The 27069-nt window shown below is 39.9% G+C and overlaps 1 protein-coding gene across 3 annotated transcripts in view; it reads right to left on the bottom strand.

Annotated features, from left to right (window-relative positions):
- Positions 1-27069, bottom strand: part of Wrn (WRN RecQ like helicase) — a 146993-nt gene that overhangs the window by 2080 nt on the left and 117844 nt on the right. For all 3 annotated transcript variants that reach the window (XM_029480716.2, XM_029480718.2, XM_029480717.2), the window contains exons 28-33: positions 17978-18053; positions 17710-17822; positions 16270-16384; positions 13518-13649; positions 11131-11293; positions 2507-2712 (exon numbers count right to left, since the gene is read on the bottom strand). In XM_029480716.2, coding sequence (XP_029336576.1) covers positions 2507-2712; positions 11131-11293; positions 13518-13649; positions 16270-16384; positions 17710-17822; positions 17978-18053 — 805 coding nt within the window. The remainder of the gene's footprint in view (positions 1-2506; positions 2713-11130; positions 11294-13517; positions 13650-16269; positions 16385-17709; positions 17823-17977; positions 18054-27069) is intronic.

Genomic DNA, 27069 nt, shown 5'->3' with positions numbered 1-27069 from the left:
TGTAAAAACAACGCAGACATCCTGAATTACTATTCTCCCCACCAAATAAAATGAAATAGAAATATTTATAGAACTCATTTTGAGGTGAAAATCCAATAAATAAAAGAAAAAATTTACTATATCATTTCCTTAAGCGTTGGCTTATCATTACCCTCCAGTTTAAAGATAATTTGTTATCATTATTATTAGAGTGGTGTGTGTGTGTGTGTGTGTGTGTGTGTGTGTGTGTGCATACATGCTATATATACTACAGTGCCTATGTGGAGGTCAGAGATCTCTTTCAAAGGTCTTTCTCTCCTTGCTAGCATGGTGCAGGAGAATATTTCTTATTGTTTCTTCCATGTTGTATACTCAAAGCTAGATAACCTACAAACTTCAAAATATGCTTGGACATTGTAAACAGTATACATTTCTTAGGAGCTGGAGAGATGGGTCAGTGCTTAAAGTGCTTGCTCAGAAGGCAAGAGAATTCCCCAGAACCTACATAAACACTGCATGGACACAGTGGGTCACCTGTAATTCCAGCCTCAGAAGGCAAACACAGGGATCCCCAGAGCAAGCAGGCCAGCCACATGAGCTGACCTGGTGAGCTATACGTTAGACTGAGTCCTTGCCTCAAAGAGTAAGATAGGAGAGTTGTTCTTGATATCAACAAACCTCTATATACACATGCACGTATATGCATGCATCCCACATATTCATACACATAAAACATCTTGATTTATTCCTATAATCATTAATTTGTAGCTAGTAACACTTAGCCCTGGAAGTCTTACATTCCAGGAAGATGGGAGTCCAACTCAAGACCCAGCTATACCACTCTTGGGTATATACCCAATGGACACTTCACCCCATCACAGAGACACTTGCTTAACAATGTCCACTGCTGCTCTAGTCCTAACAGGCAGAGAGGTTGGAAACCACCTAGATGTTCCTCAACAGAAGAATGGAGAAAGAAGATATGGTACAGTTGCGCAATGGAGTAGTACTCAGTCATTGTGGGAGTAGCCAACCAATATCTGATTTGACTTAATACCCACTCCACAGGCGAAGTTTATACCCAGCATTGTTTGGGGAGCCACGGACCTGAGATTAGATAGCCCAGGGACCTAGGGTAAAAGTAAATACTACAGTTCTTTTTTTAAAGTAGCATATGACTCCTCATGATTTTCTGCTATACTCATATATCAGTGCCTTCCTCACCCATCACCAGAAAAGCTTCCTCCTGCAGCACAAGGAAGCAAATTCAAAGACCTACATCAGACATAATGCAAAGAGCAGTGGGGTACAGTCCATAAATAGTTTCCACATTTTAAACACTACCCAGAACAGCATTATAAACAGTCACATGGAGTCAATAAGGCCACCCTGAGACATGCCTAGTGCTGTAAGGGCAGGAAAACCAGTTTTACATGGAAATGAACAACAGATGTGGGGCATCTCGGACAGCAGACTGGCATAATAGCAGAGAATACACTTTCCTGTATTTACAGGAAGGAAAAACAAGTTTGAAAGTCTTAGGTGCTCAGCATTATTTACAGAAATAGAAAGTCGGGCTTTCTACAGAAGCTAAATCTCATTAATTCTACCTAAAAATACACACTTGCTAATATCCCTTTTACAGCTAACAAATTATGAAAAATCTCAACATTCCCAAATAATTAAGTTACTAGGTTATCTGAAACACAAGATAATACACAAAGCTAACTAAAGTAAAGAATTTTAAAAGGCCAGTTCAGTTTTTTAAAAATCAGTTTTTTAAAAAGAGAATATTGAGACGAGTAAGGGGCTGGGACCCCTCTAGTGATCACTGCAGTGCTAAAGCACAGAGGTTCATCTCTAGCACTGTGTTAGCAACCACAAGCTACCACATCAAGCTTACCATGGGAGAACTAAGATAATTTTAGTGAGTTATTAAAAGCTCATCAATTCCTATCAGAGAGTCATGTGACCCTAGAGGCATTAGAAGTCAAACCTGCACATTTATAGAATGATTCTTCTCTGCCTACTGTCACATGATAAAAACAGTGATATCCAAAGCATTATTAATGTCATCTGAAATAACACTGAATGCTTACTTTGTCTAATTACGGAAAAGACTCCCTATGTTATGCTCATAACATAACCCATACGTAGAGCGCAATCTGTATACCAGGGCATGAGAACGAAGGGAGGATCAACCAGTGGGAGGCACTGATAGTCGGATTTGTCTTTACTTCCATTAACCACATACACTGCCATGATACACAAAGCGAACTCCATTAACCACATCTGGAATAAGGTGTATTTTTCCAGCACAAAGTCAATACAGGTAAAATCCAAGCTGGCATTCTATATAGTAAATTATACTTCTTTTCTTGTCTTTTTAAAAACAGCTTTTCTGACATCATCCTTGAAGAGCAAAAGAATAGTACACGCAGATTTATATAGGACAGCAGATCAACATGTGCCCACTGGCACCCAAAGTGCACACGTGACACTTCGCAAACAGGCATGCAATCGATACCTTGGTCTCGGGGACCACCTCTTTGCTCTCCTTACAGCTCTCACAACTGTCTGCAGAGCTGGGGAAACGCCTCTTCCTGCTGGAATCACAAGGAGGCTGGGTTCTGCTGTCGGAACCACTCTGAAGAATCTCAATCGCCATGTGGATGAGGTACGTGTCGATGTTTTCAGGAACTAACATTCTGATGAGTTTAACTTTATACATATCTGTAAGAGATAAGAAAACCAAGATGAACAAAAAGGTAAGCAGAATATTATAGAAAATATCAGGTGAAAATGTTAAAATACTATATTTGAAGGAAGAAGATTGTGTCCCCCCGCCCCATTCCTGTTTTTCAAATGGTAACATCCTTAAGAGAAAATGGGGTAAAGTTAATAGGGAAAATTCTTTAATGTGTCTTTTGTTCCCAGAGAATAACAAGAATCACACATAGATCGTCTTTTAAAGGAAACTATACTTCAGTTTCCAAATATTGGTCACCAATTAATTTTTTAAAAAATAGTAATTTATCCTTGGGGCTGGAGAGATAGTTAAGAGCTCACATTGCTTTTACAAGGGATCCAAGTTTAGTTCCCATATCAAGAAGTTCACAACCATCTGGAATTCTAGCTCCAGGGAATCTGATGCCCTCTTCTGGCCTCTGTAGAGACCCACATTTGTGTGTATGCACACATACAGAGACACACACATGCAAATAAATTTGTTCTTTTTTAAAAAGTTCTTTTCTTTTCTTTTTTCTTTCTTTCTTTTTCTTTTTCTTTTTTTTTTTTTTTTTTTTGGAGGTGGGTTGCTGAGACAAGGGTTTCTCTGTGTGACTCTGGCTGTCCTGGAGCTCACTCTTTAGACCAGGCTGTCCTCAAACTCACAGAGAGTTACCTGCCTCTGCCTCCCAAGTGCTGGGATTAAAGGTGTGCGCCACCACCACCTGGCTTAAAAACAGCTCTTAAAATAGAAACTTAGGATACCCAAGATAGAACATACAATTTGCTAAACGCATGAAACTCAAGAAGAACGAAGACCAAAGTGTAGACACTTTGCCCCTTCTTAGAATTGGGAACAAAACACCCATGGAAGGAGTTACAGACACAAAGTTTGGAGCTGTGATGAAAGGATGGACCATCTAGAGACTGCCATATCCAGGGATCCATCCCATAATCAGCTTCCAAACGCTGACACCATTGCATACACTAGCAAGATTTTGCTGAAAGGACCCAGATAGAGCTGTCTCTTGTGAGACTATGCCAGGGCCTAGCAAACACAGAAGTGGATGCTCACAGTCAGCTATTGGATGGATCACAGGGCCCTCAATGGAGAAGCTAGAGAAAGTACCCAAGGAGCTAAAGGGATCTGCAACCCTATAGGTGGAACAACAATATGAACTAACCAGTACCCCGGAGCTCTTGTCTCTAGCTGCATATGTATCGAAAGATGGCCTAGTCGGCCATCACTGCAAAGAGAGGCCCATTGGACACACAAACTTTATATGCCCCAGTACAGGGGGACGCCAGGGCCAAAAAGTGGGAATGGGTGGGTAGGGGAGTTGGGGGGAGGGTATGGGGGACTTTTGGGATAGCATTGGAAATGTAATTGAGGAAAATACGTAATAAAAAAAATTAAAAAAAAACAAGGATTAAAAATTTAAAATAAACAAATAAATAAAATGCTCATCGTAAGGTAAATTGGGAGACTATGTTCATCACAACGTTGTTTTTGTGAAAGGTGAAGACAGAAAGTGCCCAAAGTAAATCCTGCTGAATCCACAGGGCAGGATGCTCTGTGGTAGAGTCCAACCAGAGCCTTGCTTTCAGAATGACGGGACCTGCACGCTTAATGCCAACACAACTCCCTCACGGCTTCGGCACACAGTGCAGTGTCTCCTACAGATAAGCCACACTCTTCCTTGAAGCAAATCCTTTCTTCAGCATCCTCATCCTTAGTGTTGAGTACAATAGAGCTAAGCAGCCAGAACGTGCTTATTTGTCTTCACAAATGGGGTTAGAAAGCTCACCAAGCAGTGCTCAGAAGCCAAGGGCTGTTCTAATGACATCTTGAGAACATGAATTTAAATCGTTGGTATTTTCAGGCCGAGAGCCTCTTTTTTCCCAAAGACTATGGGTTGGTACTCAGGCGCTCATCCGAAATGGGAGAAAAAAAATGCTAACAGAAGTAGTACAGTTGGCTACCTACACATGTTCCAGGTTTAAAATGTAAGACTGGTGCCAAGCAAAGTCTTAGAAAGAACTTTGTACTAGATATGCACTAAAAATCATCAACAAGATTATCATATCAGCCCAATTGAAATTGTTCTGGGCCAATGCACTGTTCTAATTATTGCAGAAACCACACAACTCTTACTGCCCTGATGAGCCCTCTGCTCCGGGCATGTAGCAAGCTGAAATTTGAGTACCCACTGTCTTCACTTTTTCTTTAGAATAATGTTCTAATGAACGTTATCTTACATTTGTATCTCTGGCCTGCTGAAAGTGGGGTTGGTGGTCCATAGGTTAGATACACTGTAGCTTGATGCATTGTGATAAATTATCTCTAAACTGTTCTGTATCTGGTACTATAACCATTAACCTATCACACCCTACTGAATATCTAAAGTAAAGTAATTCAAGTATTAAATTTAAAAACTGATATTATACCAGTCTATTTTGTCCACCTTCAAGGCTTATAAAAGCTAATTATGGGCCACACTTTTTGATGTTACTATTTTGACATTATTTTTTTTTTGACACTGCCTCAAATAGCCCAAGTTGGCCTTGAAATCACTATGTAGATAATAAAGACCATGATAATAAATGCTCTTGGCTTCATTTTCCAAGCACGCACTGGCATACTGGCTAAAGTATTTCTGATTAAACTTTAGCTTTAGAAGACATGTTATAGACATAAAACATCTGACTTAGGCTTAACACAGAAAAAATGTAAAAGAGCTTGTTAAGAACTTTAGGTTAATTGAGTATTGAAATGATATTTTAGTATATAGAACACATTAAACTGTTATGAAAAATAATTGTATCTATACAGTTTTTTTAGTGTAGATGTTAGAAATTAAGGTGTCTGTGTGGTTAATGTTATATTTCTATTGGCTAGTGCTATTTTAGAAAAATCTCAGCACTATCTTAAAGTCACCGAGACTACAGTTTTGCAAGTAAGTCACTTGTAGTTTAAGATCTACTTATTTCTACTCCACTGTCCCGTGTGAGTCAGTACTAGACATCCTCTGGAAAGTTAAATGTCAGCACTGGCTGTCCTCCTTAGGCGCCCTAAAGGGGATCATGTTACCCCTGTGTTGAAGGTCCCTCAGAAGCCACCCTTAATTTTCCAGTTCCATGCACATAAAGAATAGGAGAAATTATTCAGAGTATTATCTAGGTACCTCATTAAATATCTTACTTAACTTATTAAGCCTAGTTAAGGATAACCAATGTAGTAAAAGAAGTTTTAAATTATATAAAGATAGAAAAACTAACAAAAACCCCAGAATTATAAAATCATAAAGTTACAGAGTGAAAAATCTAGAGTAATAAGATGTATGAAAGTAAGAGTTCAACTCACAGTTAGTCAATTTTTGAAGAGTTAATATAACATTATGATATATTTAATATTATATTATATTATAAAATACAAACTATTATATCATAAAAATTATATTGTTATAAAAATACAAAATAAATTTCAATTTGGAATTGTGCAAATTTTATATCTCAAACAAACTTCATTAAAATATTGAATTATGTAACAGGGCTATAGCTAAATAAAAATAATGTCCAGATATTAATGTAGTATACATATTTTCATTCCTTACGGTAACTTATAATGTAGTTCTCTCTAGTAAGATCATACATAGTGCCTTATCCAAGAAAGCCATGAACCCAGACCTCAAGTCTCACATCCACACATTACAGCTTACAGACTGTGAATGTATTATAAAGAAACAAGAGTTAAGACTTGAGGACTGCCATATCCTCTGCCTCTACTGGGACTTGAAGCAGGCTACAGAAATCTACTTCTGAATCCTATGTACTCAACCTAGGCGCAGGGTATTTTAGAAGAGCAAGACCCGTGTTTCATCAGCATGGTTTAAAACACCATCTCTGTTGTGCACCCGTCTGAGTAAGATTTACTCAGTGCGGCAGACTGTGGGGGGTGTTCTCCTAGTGACTTAGTCACTCGCTATTATGAAGTCTTTATCTGATGTTTGGTAAATCATGCTATCTAATTATGACTTAAAAAAAATATTTCTAAACCATGTGTGGTTGTATGTGGTTTTATAATTCCTTAGTTTAAAAGGTATCACATCAGCTATACTATACACATGTACATAGAGAACACCGAATGGACTCAGTAGACTTTGAATCTGTGGTGTGTGTGTGTGTCTCTGTGTATGTGTGTGTGTGTGGTGTATGGGGGTGGTGTGTCTCTGTGGGGTGGTGGTGGAGTGTGTGTGTGTGTATGTGTGTGTGTGTCTGTGGTGTGTTGGGGGAGGATGGTGAGCTGTGCAGACAGCCTGGTCCCCAGTTGAGCACAGTCCTCGAACCCTGGTGACCTGGTGGGCAGTGACTTCCGCCTGCATGGGATGGCAGGTGTTTGGCCATGCCTCCTGGGTTCCTGGCTCCTGTCACATAGCTTCAGCCTCCCACAACCCTCCCACAGTTCCCTGCAGAGAGGTATGTAGGAGCAGCACCAAGCCCTTCCACATGCAAATAAGGTTTCCCCCAAAGCTCTCAGACCAAACCAATGAAAAGTATCTGTTGTCAGACCCTTATGCACCCCCAAACTGTACGTAAGAATCCTATCTGGATGGATTAAAGGTGTGCAAGAACTACTCTGTCATCTGAGAGCTTCTGTCCTAAGAGCTGTAATACTTGGGAAGAAATCTGCTCTCCTGAAACACCGCCTGAAGCTCCAGAGCACTCCTCACTGGCTAGTCAGCCTCTCAGCCTCTCACTGGCCCAGCCAGACGGCAGACTCAGTGCAGGGCAGTGCGGAGGTAGAGGCAACTGCAGCAGCGAAGCTGGCTGTGAAAGTGACTTCTCCTCCCTGCTCACACTCACTTCCCTTTGCTGTAACTCTCACACCAGGCTGGGCCATAGATCTCCATGGAAAACCTCTGGTACATAGGCCCACATGCGTGTGTGTGTGTGTGTGTGGGGGGGGGGGGGTCATGAATTTGAGTGGCAATGAATGGATCTGGGTGTGAGAGGAGAAATGATGCACATAGTACTTATATACATTCTCAATAACAAAAAATTGATTTAAAATTAATTAACATCAAAAATCAAAATCACTAAGCTCAGACTATAGAGGGCACAAGTTATGGTAGACAATATTTAAAGACATTAGAAAACAATAAAGAAAATAAAATTAATTTATCTTAGTCAAACAAGACTTAACAAACCTGAATCTTAATAAAATTATGTTACATTTTATTGTTAATAACTTTTAAGTTTAATTTTAAGATAAATTTTAAGTTACTTTTATTTTGATAACTGTTAAGTTAATTTATCTGGCAGTATGATTTAAAATGGCAATGTAAAAGTTAAAACTTGCTAAGTCATCAATCTTACAAATGATACTAAAACTATTTTTACAACTCTCTAGGTCCCAATCCCTATGGAAAACAGGGTAGGAGTGGAAGTGTTTCTATTTCTGCTTCTTCACCAAAAGTTCTATAACTTTAAAAATCACATAACTTCCCAACTAAATTAACAGCATTCAACTCTTTACCATAGCCAAATCAGAGAGTTACGGTAGATATGTGGCAATAATGAATTGAGGTTAGAATAGTCCTTTTTTGTTGTTATTAAAGAATATTGATCAATTACTTAGTATATAAACAGAAAAGATCACTGGATCCTGCAGGATTCTCAGTCGCATGTTTCTATAAAGTACAGTCTACCATCGTTATCTGTTGGCTCTTCACCAAAGCCACAGGTTCCACATCCTGGTTTCACCAACCAGACTGGCTATGGTGGCGTATGCCTACAGTTCCAGCACTCAGCAGACTGAGTCAGGAGATGGTGAGTTCAAGGACAGCCTCGACTACAGAGCAAGACCTTGCCTCAGAGCAAACAAAAATCACCATCTGTACTAAACATGAACACACATTCTCACTATTTCTCAAACAATACATGCTAACAACTACGAGAAAAGCATTTATAGTGTAGTAGCTGCATACTGTATGTGATAGAATATAATTTAAAGTATATAGAATATGTGTTACATGTATGTCTGTGTTACATTTTAGAAGACACTTGGCCATTCACAGGTTTTTATATCCCCATGGAGACAAATCCATGCTGAGGAGTAGTTATACAGTTTTAAAGAGTCTTCCCCTGCATACACTTACTTATTGACTTCATATATGCTTTCTTCAATATTTATTTGTGTGTATTTTATGTGTATGACGTTTTGCCTGCATGCACATGTACTGTGTGTGTGCCAGATGCCTGGATAGGCCAGAGCAGGGCATATTCATATTCCTTAGAACTGAAGTCCTAGACATTTGAGAGTCAGCATGTGGGTGCTGGGAACCCAACCTGGGTCCTCTGAAGAAGCAGCACTGATGCACTGAGCCATCTCTCAAGCTCCAACTTTATATACTCTCAATTAACTATCAAAAAGCTGGACTATACAAGAGATGATATTTAGAGGATATTTTTAAATGCTCTTAGACATTACCATTCACTTCAACTCTCACCGTCCATCACAGATGACCCTATTATTTGCCATGGACCAAGGCTCTCTGTCTGGTATCCAATGTATTTCTCACAATTCAGCAAAAGACAAAAATACTATTTCTTCTTATTTCACACATGAAGAAATTGAGACCTCAAAAGGTGTAGGTCCGAAACCATGAGCTGTCAGAGCAAAGACTGGCTCACCAGTGTGTCTCCTGCCCAAGTCTTTGCATCTACCTGTCTAGGCTACCTGTCTGTCTATCAGTTCATGGTTTCAGCCAATCAGCAGCAAACATGATATTTTTTTATTTTTTTAAAGGAAGTAATGCTGCATAACATTGCCCAACCATCTTATCAAAGCATGTAGCTAGCTGGACAGTGGTGGCGCACGCCTTTAATCCCAGCACCTGGGAGGCAGAGGCAGGCGGATTTCTGAGTTCGAGGCCAGCCTGGTCTACAGAGTGAGTTCCAGGACAGTCAGGGCTACACAGATAAACCCTGTCTGAAAAACCCAAAAATAAATAAATATATATAAAAATAAAAAAATTTTAAAAAGCACGTATTTGAGTCCTAAGAGACAATGCATTTCTAAATGAAATTCCAGTTTTTAGCTTCCCCTAAAATGATGTGTCATTTTGCAAAAGGCAAAGGTTGATACACCTTGAATCTAATCCTGAACAGTAAATCTGCTCTGCCCCCTCGGCCTTCAAGTCGAATAGACTGGCTACTGCTTCGAGGAGACTGGTTGTCTCATAAGACGACTCTAAATGAGTTACTCTGGACATCTTACCACAAAGCCCAAGATCTGGCCCTTGGGTCTCAAAATGTAGAAACTTAAATTTAACCTTAGCAGAACCACATTGACTGAGTTCCCAAAACTATCAATTCATTAACTTATAATTGTAAATGTGCAAGTATCATTCTAAGTCTTAAATTAGCATGTCTAGACATGCTTTCTCTATACACAGATATGTACAGAAAATCAAATTATAACCAGACTGTATTTGAGGAAGACTCTTACCAAGTGATTCTGTTGTTTCATCATTTTACAGATACTTGGGTGAGGGACAATCTGAGTTGTTTCCACATGGGAAAAAAGCTCAAGTAAGAAAAAGTAAGAATCCACTCAGCTTTGCAGAAAATGGTTGTTTTTAAGATGACCGTTGCTTTAGTCCAACAGAATTTTTTAAAAATCAGATTTATTGTTATAACACGCTGACCTTATATTTGTGGATTTAAGAGGGAAATTCTCTAATGTGCCTTAACTTGAATTCTGGGGTTGGGGATTGGGGAACATCATTTCTTAAATATTTCTGTAAGGCAAGCAGGGGACAGAGCTTCATGGCGGAGCTGAGGTTCCTCAGTGGGACAAGAACAAAGGCCCTTTTTAATGGGAGCTTTGCCTGCATGTGTGTCTATGCATCATGTGTGTGCCTGGTCCCAACAGAGGTCAGAAGGGGCTGTCAGAGTCCCTGGAACTGGAGTTACAGTAAGTTGTGGGTGGCAGGAACGCCAGTCTTCTGGAAGAACAGCCTGGAGTCCTAACTGCTGAGCCATCTGTCAAGCACGGAGAAGAAACCCCTCTGCTGGGGTTACAGAGCTTGACATGTCTGGTAGGGACTCAGAGGCAGTAAGGGGAAATGGAGGAGTCCTTCAGCGGCTGGGAGTAACCATAAAGGACCGTGTGGCTTTAGACCTACATGCCCGATTTGAGGATGGGTGAGAAAATGATCATCTGAAAAGAAAGACTTTCAGTACACCTTCTGCTGAGGAAGAAATGATTGTCTTTGGTTTTGTTTGTTTGTTTTTTATATAAAAAAAAAGTTATCAAACCACAGCGCAAGGGTCAGTGCTGTTAATGTGAAGCTGAGCGAGTCGCTTGTTTACTGAGCTGACTCGGGTCATTAGGTTGCGGAGAAGCGCTGCGCTCATCACCTGAGTTGATGGGAGGGTTTCGGATAACATCCATAATAATCTTCCAAGTCTCTGGGGTCAGGCCAGCTCGCTCCATATCCAGGGGGTAGCCGGCTTTCACCGCCTGGGCTAAGTGCATGCCCACTGCTGTGAGAGGCAGAAGCCTGTTCTCAGCTATGCTGTGCTGCAGAAAGAAAGAGAGAGAGAGAGAGAGAGAGAGAGAGAGAGAGAGAGAGAGAGAGAGAGAGAGAGAGAGAGAGAGAGAGAGAGAGAAGCAAAAACAAAACAGAAACAGACAAAAGAACATCAGTGCGCTGAAGACTTGTGGCCGCACCTCCCAGACAGAAAACACCTGACATCTTCAGGGAGCAAATACTCACTGATAAATAAGCAAAGAATAACCCTTGGATACAATTTTCATTTTAAATATTCCTTTAAAATTAGTATATAGACCTCCACAGATTCCACCCTATATATTGATTAAAACAAAAATCATGCAACTTGAGTCAAAAGTTCAATCCCCGCCCCTTCCTTCTGTATTCTCTTTAAAAAGCTATTGGTGTTAGCCAGCAGCCTTGTGATGCTAAGCCTCATACCTGTTACACCTTCTGAAAACAGAGAATGCTGTATTGTAATGCTCTTAAAATTGGAATGGTGCTTTGGCTACATCAACTTCCAGGAAGACAATTTCCAAGGCTCCAGAAAAACTCTTTAAAGGGTCCTGGGAAGACCCTAATAATAAGTATTTTCCATAAGCACCGTGCATAAAACAATAACTACAGTTTAACAAGAATGCTTGCTCACTCTTATCATACCTACTGAACTTAAAGGTAATGCAGTAAGTATCTTTATGAAGATTTTGAAACATATGTAGCTCCAAATACATTTACAATATATATTAGGCAAAAGCTTTTTTAAATAAAAAGGCAGAGACATTCACACTAATATTCGTGATATTTCTTCCAATGTATTTAGAAAGTCTGAATTTAGACTGTATTTGTGAATGTTGACTGATTCACAGAGCAGACCATCTAGGGCAGTAATTTCATCTTCCATAAGTAGGTATTAAATTGCTTCTATTAAAAAGCCTGGACCTTGTGTGTATAATATCGGGGTTATTTGATACCAGGCATCAAATTACTTCCAACTAATTGTATTATTGCTTATCACTAATTAGTCCTCAGATGTGTTTAATCCTGCGGTTAACTAGCTAGACCCTCTTAAGACTCCAGGGAGGTATAGATAATCAACAATCATTTTGCAAAATCAAACACTACTGCATAATACCACAAGACATAAATGAAGATATTCTATTCATCATTTCACTGATAATAGAATGTAATATATTTTATTCATTATTATTGAACTCTATAATATGCTTTATTCTGAAATTTGGAGCCCATTCCAAAATTTCTTGGTGATCATATTCTGTTATTGTATATATTTTAAAAATAGGTACTGACTGTGTGTTCTTATTTCCATCTGACCATAAGCTGACTAAAGTATCCTGATGCTGGGTAGGCAGGAAAACAAGGCCCTGACCCACACAAGCTGGCCCAAATCAGTTTAATGGCAGAGAGGCCGGGAATACAAAGCAGGGGTCTCAAGGTGCCCTCACTCTAGTGATATGCTCTCCGTGTCATAGAGTAAACATCCCACAGCCTTAACAACTTAGCTTAGACCAAGGAAGAAATGTTACCTCTGGCCATTTTTCACTGCAATACGATTTTTAAAATCGTGTCCAACATAGTTTTGGAGGGAAAAAGAGGAGCGAGGGCCAGGTGATCTGGAGAGAATAAGTTCTTTCCACGTTATTTTCAGATCCCTGAATAACTTCCAGAGAGAGTGTATACACCATACACACGTAACAGTGTGTTTCCACAGCTTTGTGCTGTTTCTGTTCAGCTTACTGAACTTATGTTCTGTGATAGTGCTCAGGATAGAGCTCCCACATACTTGGTAAGTGTGTCAAACTGAAGGTAGAGTGGACTAAAATTTACACACATTCCATAATACACAACTTCTCATGTTTCGTGGTAAATGGTGTAAGGAATGGTATACCTGTATTTGGTATTATTGGATCACATTTTGTTTTTGTGTTTCTTAATAATATGTACGCTAATGGCTTTATACTGGTTTTCAAGTCCTTCTGCTACATTTTCCCTGAGCCCCAGTTGTGTTCTCTGTGACACAGTCTCTGTTAAGACACACTGTCACACTAGTCTTGCAGTTATTCCCCGACAGACAAAGGTTTACCAGAAACAAACGATGCCACTGTGTCTGAAAATTAAAGACGAGACTGACTGTCTGACAAGAAGTAAGAGACCCCATGTCACAGCTTCAACCCTGAAAAGTTGAGAAAACACAAGAGCACACAGATAGCGCTGTCACCTCAAGGCGGCACTTACTAAGGGCATTTTCTTTTCCTGGAATAGAGTGTATGTGACGGCCACAGACTGGGGGAGTGAGCAGTCTTTCTTTTCCATCTCCTGACTTTCCTCCTGTTCCTTGTGAGGTTTGGCACTGGAAAGGAGGTCTGTCTGCAGAATTTTAAATGTAGCACAAGTCAGAATAAGATAATAACAGACCTAAGAACACCATCCACACAGTGATCAACGCACGCATGGCTGTGAGGCAGTGCAGGAAGGGGAAACACCAAATCTCTAAGTGACAAAGAGTTTTCATGGGGAATGCAAAAGAGGGGAATGATTTACATGTTGATTTAAAGGGTCAAATAACTTAAGAGCATGCGACAAACTTTCTCATCTTCCTTTGAGTTCAGAAGAACCCAAAAGGAAACATAATGTTCTAACTAATGTCTCTAAGCCAATCCCCTAATTCTCTGGGATTGAACATTGGACAGAATCAGTATACAAGTTTAGATACCATAATCACAGAATAGGCACATAGATCATAAAGAGTCATATCCTCACTATATCTATATATGTATATGACTAAGTATGTATATATATATGTGTGTGTGTATGCATATATATATATGTATATATGCATTTATGTTAAAATATGTTGTATAATTAACAGTAAAATACACATCCCAACCAGAGCTCTGGCCTTCAGGCATCAGGTAAAGCCTTAGATAAGGGCTGACTGGTCGATGGGGAAGAACATGTGTTGCTCTTCCAGAGGACTTCAGTTTTATGTCCAGCACCACATCAGGTGGATCCTACACACACACACACACACACACACACACACACACACACACGCACACACACACTACTTAAAAGATGTACTTAAACAACTCTCTTAGGTATAGTTCTTTATGAACTACCCGAAAGAAAGAACAGGGAGCTATTAAAAAATAAAATTCATTAAAAATAATGGAATTTTCTTAAGCTTTAAAATAAATAAATTATAGCTGTTTTTTTAGTCATATATTACAGTCAGATTAGAACAGCATATTTAGTTATAATAAACAAGGGGAAAATAGCTTACTAATGCAATGGACCCAGTCTCCCAATGAATAAACCTGGTTTCATCTTGGTAAGATAATATATTATTACGCTCTATTAAACAAAGATTTGTGAGAAAGTAATTATGGGATTCAATTTGAGGACCCTTTGTTTCTTTATCTTGTCATTTATGGAGCTCAATAAAAATATAAATATATTTGAAACAAATATATTAAAAGCTTATTAAATATAGTGACTATTTATTTAATAAATGGTTTCAATAATGCAAGCTAACTGCACAAGTCATTTTTCTCTCTCCAGAAGATTCAGGATGGTTGTTTGGCACCAGTCCTTTGGGCCATTTCTCATTTGCCTCGCTTCTGTCTCTGCTCTTGACAAGGGGCTTACTAAGCGCTCACAGAGAGCATGCTCCCTCAGTTACCATAATTTCATTTTTAAAATATCTCATATGAAATGTGGTGAGTTATATACAACTGCTTGTATAAAATTAGGAAAGAGAAATTTTAAGATGGCCAAAGGTATTCTGTTTCAAAAAAGGATACGGTATACACAAACATCAGACACCCTATGTGGATCAGGGAAGAGTGCTCTGAAGAGGACCCAGTGGGCCTGCCCGCCGGGGAGGCATGAGCCCACATACTGCCATGACTGCTTCATTTCTCTAACACACGTCATCCACGTCACCACTTCTCTGGCCAGGGAAGGAAGTCATCACTTCTGTGGTTCAGAGAAGCAAATGGAGACCCAGGGAAATGGAAGACAACATCACATGCACAGGGAAAACCAGAGCTGAAGCCCTGAGACCCTGACTCTGACCAGCAGGCTTCACAGCCCCCCATGGTCTCATCTCACAGTGGGGTCTACATGGGGAGTTTGAAGAAAAAAAAAAAAAGTAAGACAACTCTGTGGAACCAGTCTGTGTGGTGGAACAAGAGATGATCGACTGGAGTGAGGCAACACGGCAAAGACTGCAGAGAATACAGGGAAAGCTGTCCAATCAGAGGACTCCTAACTGCAGGACGGGGCATTGATTAGGACACATGCAAAACCAAAGGAAAACTCCCAACCAACTGACAGCTAGGATACATACACAACTTCAATTCCTAACTGCCATACTGGAAAATAAAAGAACCTGTCAGCCAAAATACAATACATGTCCACACTTAAAATAGCACGTTCCCACTAAGGACATGTATACTGACAGCTACTTTAGCATTACCAATACAGGTAGGAGTTCCCAGGCATGATGGCTCCTGCCTAGGGTCCTCAAACTGGAAGACTGAGATAGGAATCCAAGTTCAAGGCCAAATGGGCTGTAAGGTCAATTCCAGGGAAGCCTAGGCTACAAAGGGAGGTCCTGAATCCGTTAATTTTAAGAAGTATGTAGTTAACATGTTTTTTTTCTAAAGATTATTTATTATTATACATAAGTACACTGTATCTGTCTTCACACACCCCAGAAGAGGGCATCAGATCTCATTACTGGTGGTTGTGAGCCACCATGTGGTTGCTGGGATTTGAACTGAGGACCTTCAGAAGGGCAGTAAGTGCTCTTACCTGCTGAGCCATCTCACCAGCCCTGTAGTTAACATGTTACTACAATCATTTACTGTAAAGCAATCTGAATCCATTCTCTGGGTAGAAATACAACTAAAGAAAGAAAGTGTTCCCTCTGAAATGGTCAGAAGTGTTATTCTCTAAGAGGTTATGTAAACCAGAACAGTACCTGAACACTATTTACTTGACAGAAATGTTTGATGACTTCCAACAGAGGGGCCAACAGAGCAGCTTTGCCTTCAGAGACACCATCGATCTGTTTCATGTTTTCAATAGTAGTCGGTCTGTCATTTACAAGAGAGAGAGAGAGAGAGAGAGAGAGAGAGAGAGAGAGAGAGAGAGAATGATGAAGCCACTGAGACAGTATCCCTCCGAGAATCTAGTTTGTGTTCAGCCTCATGTTGTACCCTCTAACTGTATCCTTTCTACAATCAAAACCAGCACTTTGTACAAATGGCCATGGCTCGTGAATCCTTTCTCTGCTTTCGTCCACTGATAGCCATGCTATGTAAACAATTAGCAAATAAAGGCCCTGCTTCTATTACCACTAAACTCAGTTCTAACTAGTGAAGAGACCGTTATCAGAAAAGATATGCTAACACCCAGTGTTCCAGTTGGTTATTCATATTATTCACAGACATGGAAACTATGAGGCTCTAAATGGAATAGTAAGAAAGGCTAATAAACTTAGAACTAAGTCTCATTCATATTTCTTCCCTGTAAAATGTCTCCAGGAACAGTAAGCAGGCTCATTAGGCCTTTACCTCAATGGGTTTATTTGAGTCTGTTTTAAGTCCATGATGCTAGTTAGAACATTTCCATTTTAAATGCCCTTATTATGGTACAGCTTCTATGCTGCACTTTTAAGGATAAAAATACCCATGAGTCATAGCACTCAGCTTTTTCCAGTATGTCCAATATCAAAGACTATATAATATCACCTTTCTAAAATCCACCAATCTAATCAATGGTTACTCTTATACCTTAAGTATTCTCTGAATAGTAAAGTGTCACCTTAGAATATTTATTTACTTAACAAAATAGTTATAGTAACATGTAAACTACTATGTGCTAAGGATCCTTAGAACATCCTGCATTTAAGCAATACTTATTAAGTGAGATTTGGTGACAGAAAGTTTTAAAGGAACAAATAGACAAAACTTTGGAAATAAGTGCTATGTGCTTGCTAACCATCTTGCTCTTTTGAGACAAGTGCTGGTGATATCAAAGCCACAACAAGGTGGGAAACTAGTACTGCTATTCACAGAGTTTAATTTCTAGTATAGGATACATGTTCACAACTAGTTATACAGAAAAGGAAATAAAGCAATATTCAAATAATAGCGTCTTTAGAATTCACCTGAAAACCCTTGATAAGTTCAAGGGGGAGGAATTATTTGGCTGACTAACACAATGAAAGACATCATGGGGAAAACAATAATTAAGCTAGACCTTAAGGATGTCTTAAGAAAAATTTGTGCTTAATTAAGGAATTCAAAGCAAAAACAACATATATGAAAGCTAACGGAGCATGGCCCAGAAATGGTAAGAAATTCAGGTGTTGGAAACCATCCCAAATTCACAGAGAAGCAGAACATAAGCAGCTCACCTCATTTTAGCCATGTCCAGCAGAACCTTGTTTGTTGCCAAGATAGCTGGAGGTACATCCATCTTATTAGCGTGTTTCTGCCTTGCTTCCACCAACCTGGCATATAGCCCAGTCTAGCAAAAAAAAAAAAAAAAAAAGGACACAGCACTGCTTTAAAACACACTTAGAACTCCAGGCACCACTGTTCCATTACGATAAAATGTGCTCATCTACCTTAGAGTATGAGCTACGTTTTCATAAGCTGATCGCCACTGTACAGAAGCCTTACCCGAGCGTCCAGCTCTTGGGCTGAGATGGCAGGTTCTAAGGGGCTGGAAGATGTTCCTGGTGACGGCATCACGGCACTAAAATATTTAAAAGAAAATAAATACGCTTTCCTTCTTTCTTTGGTTACTTTTTAATTCATACTCCAAATAAGAATCTTCCAGAACTGGCACTAACTCTTTGCCACGCAAGGAAGACAATCCGTACTTCAAGTGCGCAGCAGCCTAGATCTTAAACAGCTTGGATCGGATAACTTATTGTGTTGCTACAGTTAAAAATGTCATCTCGTTCTTTTATAGTGACTTAAAGGAGAGCATCCACCAATCTTCCTTCTCAGCCTTGTGCTTGGAAACAAAACATGGCTCATCCACAGAGAAGAAAGCCTCTTCCTAAGCAGTAGGCGTATAGTCTGTTCATGCTGCGAGTCCCTGGTTCTTGCTGGTGGTAACATCAGCAAAGAACTAAGAGACTTACTCAGAGTTTTCTCAAAATCCAATGAACAAATAGATGACGAAAGATAGAATTTTGTTTTGGACTTTTCAACAATTGTAGAGAACGTATCAAAGTATCAGAAAGGAAGTGTAGTGGAAGGCAAGGTAGATATCTTGCAAGAAGCATTTCTCACTGATGGGCTAATTATAAACAGGAAAGGCTGCAAACATGAAATTGTATAAGATAAAATATGTCAGATTTAAATTTCTTCTTCTTGAAAATAAGAAAGCAAATGTGATTAGTATTCCAGAAGTGTTTGCAAATTTCCGTTCCAAGAATTCAGTAAATACAGTTAAAAAGTAAGAATTCATTCCCACATTTGTCAAATCCTGTCACATGTATTAAGTCGACTTGCAGTTCAAAGAAATACAAAGTTAAGAAAATTATAAAGCTCCTTTGATTCACATTTAGACTTTTTATTTAGCGTGTGTATGTGTGCACGCATGACATGGTGCATGTGTGTAGGTCTGAGGAGAAACTGAGGGAGTCAAGTTCTCTCCTTCCACTGTCCACGGGCCTCAGACCCCAAGCTCAGGCCACTAGGCTCCTGTACCAAGCCTTCATCCCCTCAGTCATCTCACGGGCCCACTTTAACTTTTACCTTCTTTCCATGGACTCTTAACAATGGCAAGCCATTAGCATGGTGACTTTTACTAAATCACAATCTTGCTACCATATCTTCCTGCAAAGTTCTAAGTGATGTCACTGACACAGACACACACGCAGAGAATTTTAATAAAAGTTATGCAGCAGAACTGAAGCAGGGACAGCCTGGGCGGTGGCACTGACTGGGCACTTGATGGGATCAGAGTCACACCAGCGTAAGCCTTGGTGATTTACTTAGAGATTTCAGATCAGGTGAACTGAGGTGGGAAGACCCACCCTGAATGGGGGGGGGGGGTCTGGGGGGATTCCACGGGCTGGGATCCCAGGCTGTGGAAAAAGAAGGAAGAAACGGAGTATGAATATTCATTTCCCTCTGCTACTGACTACAGGTGCAATCCTCTGCTCGAGGCCTGCTACCATGACTGAGTGTAGCTCAAAATGAGAGAGAGCCAACACACACTCTGCCTTCCCGAAGTTGCTCCTGTCAGGTATTTTATCCCATACATGTGGAAAAAAGTTGATTAGTCTTCTATCAGTGAGAAGCCCTGGAGTAGGTGGGCTCACTGCTGAATTCCACCAACCCTAAAACAAACGTGCAAACAGCCATGTTCCCCAAACTGTTCCATACTATACACAGAGAAAGAACAGCACCAAACTCATTTTGTGAAGCTAGCAATACCCTACCAAAAGTTAAGGACATGCATGCACACAAACACAGAGAAACAGACAGAGACAAAGACAGTGAGACAGAGACAGAGACAGAGAGACACAGAAAGGCTATAGACCAATACCCATGACGAGCATAAATACAAAAATAAACCTGCCAACAAAGTTCAGGAACACACAAGGTCATACACCATGGCCAAGAGGGTCAGATTCTAAGGCTACAACGATGCTTCAGCACATTAGATGTTAGAAGACTCAAGGACAGTGTCCAGGACATGAGCATCTCACTGTGCACATGAAAAGACTTTGGCAAAGTTCAATGGCCCTCATGCAAAAATGCCCTTAAGAAACTACAAACAGAAGGACTCTGTCTCAATATAATGAAGGCCACAGACAGTAAACCTACAGCCGACATGATAAACAAGGGAAAAATGAAACTATCTCCTCTAAAATCAGGAATGAGACAAAAGTCCCTAGTTTTTCCATTTTTATTCAATCTGGTGCTAAAAAAGCTAAGCTAGTGAAGTTTAATATGAGGAAGAAACAAAGGCATACAAATAGTAAAATTATTCCTACTTGCAGATGGTATGATACTAATTTTTTTAAAGACCCTAATAGTCCTACCAGAAACCCCTCACACCTGATAAATATTTTTCAGCTACAAAGTAGGTTGCAAAATGAATACACTAAAGTCAGTGGCTTCCCTACATCTCAAATAATGAACTTGATTAAGAAGTCGAGAGTAGGAGGTCCCACGAATAGCAGCTTTCAAAAACCTAGGAATAAACTGACAAAGGGCTTGAAAGCCTTCGGCAACTTTAAACTTTGAAGAAAAAAGTTGAAGACATTAGAAGATAGAAAGACCCTCGATACACACAGATTGTCAGAATATGGTGACAATAAAGTACAGAAACTACTCTAAGATTCAACATAATCCCCATCAAAATTCAAGATATTCTTCAGAGAAAGAGAAAAAAAATTCTAAAATTTAAAGAGAAGCAAAATGACGCCAAATGGCAACAGCCGTCCTAAGCAGAAGGCAAACCAGAGACCCTGCAATAACTGATCTCAAATTAGACCAAAGAGACAGTAAACAAAACAAACAAACAAAGCAGAACAAGGCACTGGCACAAAAACACATGCATGGATCGAGGGACTACGATGGCAGAATTAAATCACAGCTGTAGTTATTTGATTTTCAATAAAGTCTTCAAAAATATACAATGGAGAAAAAACAGCAAAGAATGCTAGAAGAACTGAGGATGGATAGAGATAGCTAGGTAACTAGATAGATAGATATCTAGATAGATAGATAACTAGATAGATAGATAGATAGATAGATAGATAGATAGATAGATAGATAGAGATAACTAGATCTGTATTTCTGACCCTAAATTTCCTGGAATTCTGAAAGTACTCTAGGAAAACACTTCAAGGTCCAGGCAGAGGCAAGGCTCCCCACAGGGTGAGATACAACCCCACACTAGGTTGAATGAAATTAAAAATCACCCGCAAAGCAAAGGAAGCAATCAGTAAAATAAAGAGAAAGTCTGCAAAACGGGAGGAAAATCTCATTGACAGTAACTTAATATGTAGTATTTATAAAAATAAAATACCAACAATTTCAAATCAATCAAAAAGTCAATGAGCTGAGCTGACGATTCTCAAAGGATTAAAATACAAGGGGCAAATAATTAGAAAAAGATGTTCAATACCCTCAGCCATCAGAAATGCAAATTCAGAACCATTCTGGTCCCCATCTCACGCCAGTATCATCAAGGAAAGAAACAACAAATGCAGACAAAGATATGGGAATAACAGAAGCCTTATTCAGTGTTTGTGAGAATACAAACTAAAGCAGCCATGAGAGTATGAATATTTCTCAAAAAAAAAAAAAACAAAAGAACTACCATAAGAAGCAAGTTTGCAGATATATCTCCAAAGAGCCCTAAGTCAACATACCAGAGAGACACCTGTCCATCCTTTTTAGTTGATGCACTATTCACAATAGGCAGGATATGGAAGCAACCTAGATGCCCATCAGCGTTGAATGGATAGAGAAAATGAGATACACACACACAATTCCATTTTATTCAGTTTTGAACAATGCAATTATGACATTCACAAGACAATGGGTGCAACTAGAAATGATTATGCTAAGCAAAGTAAGCCAGACTCAGAAATAAAAATATCACAACATTTTCTCTCATATGCAGATCTAGGGGTGTGCATGTGAGCGTGCACGTGTGTGTGTGTGTGTGTGTGTGTGTGTGTGTGTGTGTGTGTAAAGGCACTGTGAGAATGGGGGAAAAGGACTGGAGGAAGAAGAGTGAATCCATGAGCCACAAAAGCAGGAGGAGGAAGAGGAGACTAAAGAGAGAGGAAGGAAGTGTGGGGGTCATGGAGCAGGGGAAAAACAATGAACTACATGATACATGTATGAAAGTGTCCTATGAAAACCTGTGTGTGTATATGTCAGATAAAAATAATTTCTAAACGTAATGCTCATGCTTATTACAAGTACACAGAAGGGAATCTCAAAGCACCTACAGAAAACATCAACAGCCAAGAGGTCAGATACTACATCCTTGAAGTGACACATCATTTTAAAAGTAGGAATAATTTTCACATTTGATTTTTACCTGAAAAGCTGAGAAATGGTAGTGAACAAGATGTTTTAGAAATGAAAATAAAATGACAAAAATTCGGTGCTCCTTAGATGAGAAGAAATAAAAGCAAGCAGCTGAAAGGGAGCAGACAAACAAAGGAGCTGAAATGGGGGCAGGAGGGGGGATCAGTAAAAGGAAAACTAAAGGCAACTCGAGAAAACAGGACAGCCATTAACACCAAGAAAGAGGAGACAGGAGCCAACGCGACAGTTTGCTTTACTACTTGTAATCTGTGTATGGTTGTGACACTGCAAAGGACAATGACTCAAACAGTGTGTTCAAGGAATCGAAGAAAGGGAAACATACCATATAACAAAAAGTCAACTATTTTTAATTGATAGATGGAAACTAGTGGTTTAAAAGCACTGCATTCAGAAAGAGGCTCGCAAACTCCAGAGACATCAGCTAGAAAGAAGGCCCTGAGACGGACTGCTAGTGTAGAAAAGAACGAGGAGTTTATGGAGGCCATTGGGCTGTTGCACTTTTTAATTTGTTATCTGTTGCCTCAAAGTACCAGGGAGCTTCTTCTATGTGTTATTTAATGAACACTTAATGTATCAAAAATAATGACAGCAAAGGGTCTGGGAGGAGAGCTTAGCTGGTGCCTGCCATGCTAAGCTACATTTAAGATCAGCCAGGCAGTGTGGTGCTCATTTCTAACTTTAGCACCGGGAATAGACAGAGCCAAGTGGAGTCCTAGACCTTGCCACCAGTCACCCTAGCCTAATTGATGGGCTACACAGGCCAGTGAGAGAATTAAAGAAAAAACAAAAACCACCACCACCAACAACAGAGTGGCCAGCTCCTGAGGAATGACACCCACAGCTGCCCTCTGGCTTGCACATGCACACACATACCTGTGAACTTTCTCCCACAGGAACAAGGACTCATGCACACACCTAACACATACACTTGCAGATATGTGAGTGTCTTGCCTACTTCTATACCCTAAGTTTGTATTCTTAAACTAATTTCTGGACTATTCCATAGGTAGTCCAAACTTATATTCTTAAACTCTTGGTTTTTTTTAACCTTAGCCCCCCTTTTTTTTTGAACAAAGCAATTTAATCAGATATTTGTGTCTTTATCTAATATGATTGTTCTTTACAGATTTTATGTAAAATCATTCATGAGCCCATTTACAAACTTATGGAAAAATCTTGAGTATAATAACGTTTTTAATCATTCATTTATTTATTTATTTTAAATTCCAGATTTTATTCCCCTCCTGGCCCACCCTCAAAATGTTCCACATCCCATGCCTCCACCCTTCAAAGTGTGTTTCTTGATTTCCCCAATGAAAAGAATGACAATATTCTCACTCAGTCCTAAAAAAAAAAAAATCACTGTCAAGAACTCCATTTCCCCTTCCAGTCTGGGCCTGTGGCCCGAGCAGACCTTGGGCACAAACTCCACAGCCAGTCCCACAACACCCAGAGGAAGCTCCATTCTCAGAGGTGAGGAGGATACAACATCTACCCCAACACCAGGAGTAACTGGGACCAGTGGGATACAGGCACCAAGGAACTCCACCCAACCAGTGGCACAGGTTCCTTCAGGTCTGAGCTGGTGCCCTGAGCAGAGTTCATACCTGAACTCTGAGTTCGGGTCGAACTCTGCAGCCAGTCCCACAACAGCCAAAGGAAGCTCCATTCCCAGGTGCTCTAATATGCCCAGGTCTACAGGATCCCAGGATCCTGGGATCCCAGGAGCTTGGCCATACCTGGATCTCAGGGTCCCAGAGGCAGCTTGACTCCCAGAAGCTCTGATACACCCAGGATCTCAGGATCCCAGGATCCCAGAATCACAGGATCACAGAGACAGCTGAACTCTGAGGCATTCTGACACAACCAGGATCACAGGAAGGACAGGCTCCAGTCAGATATAGCGAGGGCAAGTAGCACTAGAGATAATCAGATGGAAAGCACACATACACATGGAAGCTGAACAATGCTCTACTCAACGATAACTTGGTCAAGGAAGAAATAAAGAAATTAAAGGCTTTTTAGAATTTAATGAAAGTGAAGGCACATCATACCAAAACTTATGGGACACAATGAAAGCAGTGGTGAGAGGAAAACTCATAGCTCTAAGTGCCTCCAAAATGAAACTGAAGAGAGCTTACACTAGCAGCTTGACAGCACACCTGAAAGCTCTAGAACAAAAAGAAGCAAATACAGCCAAGAGGAGGAGACAGAAGGAAATAATCAACAAAATCAACAAAATAGAAACAAAAAGAACTATACAAAGAATCCAGGAGCTGGTTCTTTGAGAAAATCAACAAGATAGATAAACTCGTAGCCAGACTAACCAGAGGGCACAGGGACACTCTCCAAATTAATAAAATCAGAAATGAAAAGGGAGACAGATGAACAAAATATATCTTAAAATAATTATTCTGTCTTTTGAATATTAACAGTTGAAAATATTAAAATCATGTTCTATAAAAAAAATAAAAGTAGCAATCAGAAAAAGATAAACAACGAACTCCATTTCCTTAAGCCATCATGTTTTCTAACGCCTCCTGTCTTAGGAGTCTGTTCTCCTCCGTGACACTGCCACAGCCCTCCTCTATAGCCCTCCTCTATGGTAACAGCCTCCTCCGTGGCACTGCCACAGCCCTCCTCTATGGTAACAGCCTCCTCCGTGGCACTGCCACAGCCCTCCTCTATGGTAATAGCCTCCTGAAAAACACTGAGCTTATATGTCTGTTTGCTCTTCTACCACCCCAGGGGCCACTGCAAAAGTCCATTCATTTTGCTTAGAGTTAAAAGCTAAGATTAATAATCAAAGGAAGAATATTGTATAACATGTTAAATTACACAAGATTTAAGCTCCAATGTCTGTAATTCATGTTTCCTAAAATACAGGCACTGTCATCGCCTTTTAAGTCACCTATGGCTGCTTTGACTACAGCTGCAAGGCTGAGCATAGCACTGGAAGTTTCCATCCTCAAAGCCTAAAGCAGTTACTGCTTGCTCCTTGACAGGACAGTCTGTCAGCCTGTGTTCCAAGTGAGAACATGATCGTGTCACTTACGCTACTTCCTTAGCTCCCAACTGCCTACAGACTGACCCGAGCACTTAGGTGGACCTTGGTATTCTAACCTCCGTTTATTTCCTCAGGCTCTGCTTCACTGCTCCCCACTTCTCTCAGCGGCTGCTGAGGTGTACAGTAATATCACATTCTTCTCGCCTCCATTTGCCTTATGTTCCTCAAAGTACCTGCTTCACATCTACCTTAAGCTGCGGGAAGCTCGGCCTCAGCCTCTTTGTTTCTTTTTGAGATTATACTTTAATTATGACATTTTTCTTTTCCAATTTCTCTCTACAAACTCTTTCATATATCCGTCCCCACTCTCCTTCAAATGCATTAAGTAGTATTGCATGAATATATATATATATATATATATATATATATAATATAACACATATACACATATATATACTTCCAAATGTAACCTGGTGAGTCTATTCAATGTTACTTGTATATATAGTTTCAGGGATGACCACTTGGCACTGGGACACCAATCATCCTCTCTCCTGCGGAAGAGCACTTCTGTTCCTGGCTTTACTCAGCTCCAGCCTCTATTCTTTATAAAATATATAGTCTAAATGGTCATTTTAAAACTTTTTATATTTTTTACTAATACTGTATATGAATGTTTTACCTACATGCATGCACAAAGCACATGTTTAGCATATACATACATATATTATATATATATATATACATATATATATATTATATATGTATCTATCTTCCCCTGTATGTCCCACAGAATTATTACCATTGGGGGCATCATATGGCGACAACACTGGTGATGTACCCTGTGACTCCTGGGGCCTAAAACGATGCCCGTGTTACAAAACAGCCAAATGAAACACAGTTACCATTTAAATTTAGAAATGCTTCGTGATACTAGATGGACACTGTCATATATACTCCTTAAAGTTTCTATTTAAATAAAATAGTAGTAATCGCATCTCACACAGCCAAACAGAACGAAATGAAGGTAAGGAAATTAACACTGTGATAAATGTATCTCATTGTGTAAGATCCAAATAGTGCTATCTAAACAAGCAAACAGCATAGAAAGTGTGTGGGTGTACAGCGTATTTACTTTAACCTGATATGAATATAAGCGCAGTCCATTTAATCTTCATATATGATAGAGGTCGTGACACTTTTCTTATCCCATCCTCAGACAGGATATTAGATTCTATAAGCTTTCCATACTTCTATTATGTCAGTAAGCCATGCAGTAAGATTAAAATCATGAACAGCGGGGTTTGTAGCTCAATGGGAGAATGCTTAGCGAGCACATACAGGTCCTATGCTCCATCTCAGCACAGAAAAACAAAAAATTAAAACTACGATGAGCATTTTAGCTTTATTCTCTAATGAGTCTTACATTTCCAGTCTTATTGCCATAACACCTTTGTTTGTGATATGAGGCCCCCCCCCCAACACATATACAGCAGAGAACTGCCAGGTCTGGGTTCAGTCAGGGAAGATGCACCTAACCCTCAAGAGACTGGAGGCCCCAGGGAGTTTAGAGGTCTTGTGGGGTAGGAGGGGGGGTGGGGCCATCCTCATGGAGACAGGGGGCAGGGAAGAGGTATGAGATGTGGAACAGTTGGAGGGTGAACTGAGAGGGCAA

This window comes from Mus caroli, unplaced genomic scaffold (assembly GCF_978045245.1).
Source record: "Mus caroli unplaced genomic scaffold, Mus_caroli_1 scaffold_10, whole genome shotgun sequence".
In the NCBI taxonomy this organism is placed as follows: domain Eukaryota; kingdom Metazoa; phylum Chordata; class Mammalia; order Rodentia; family Muridae; genus Mus; species Mus caroli.
The sequence above is the reverse complement of the archived record's forward strand: the minus strand, read 5'-3'. Positions and strand labels throughout refer to the sequence as shown.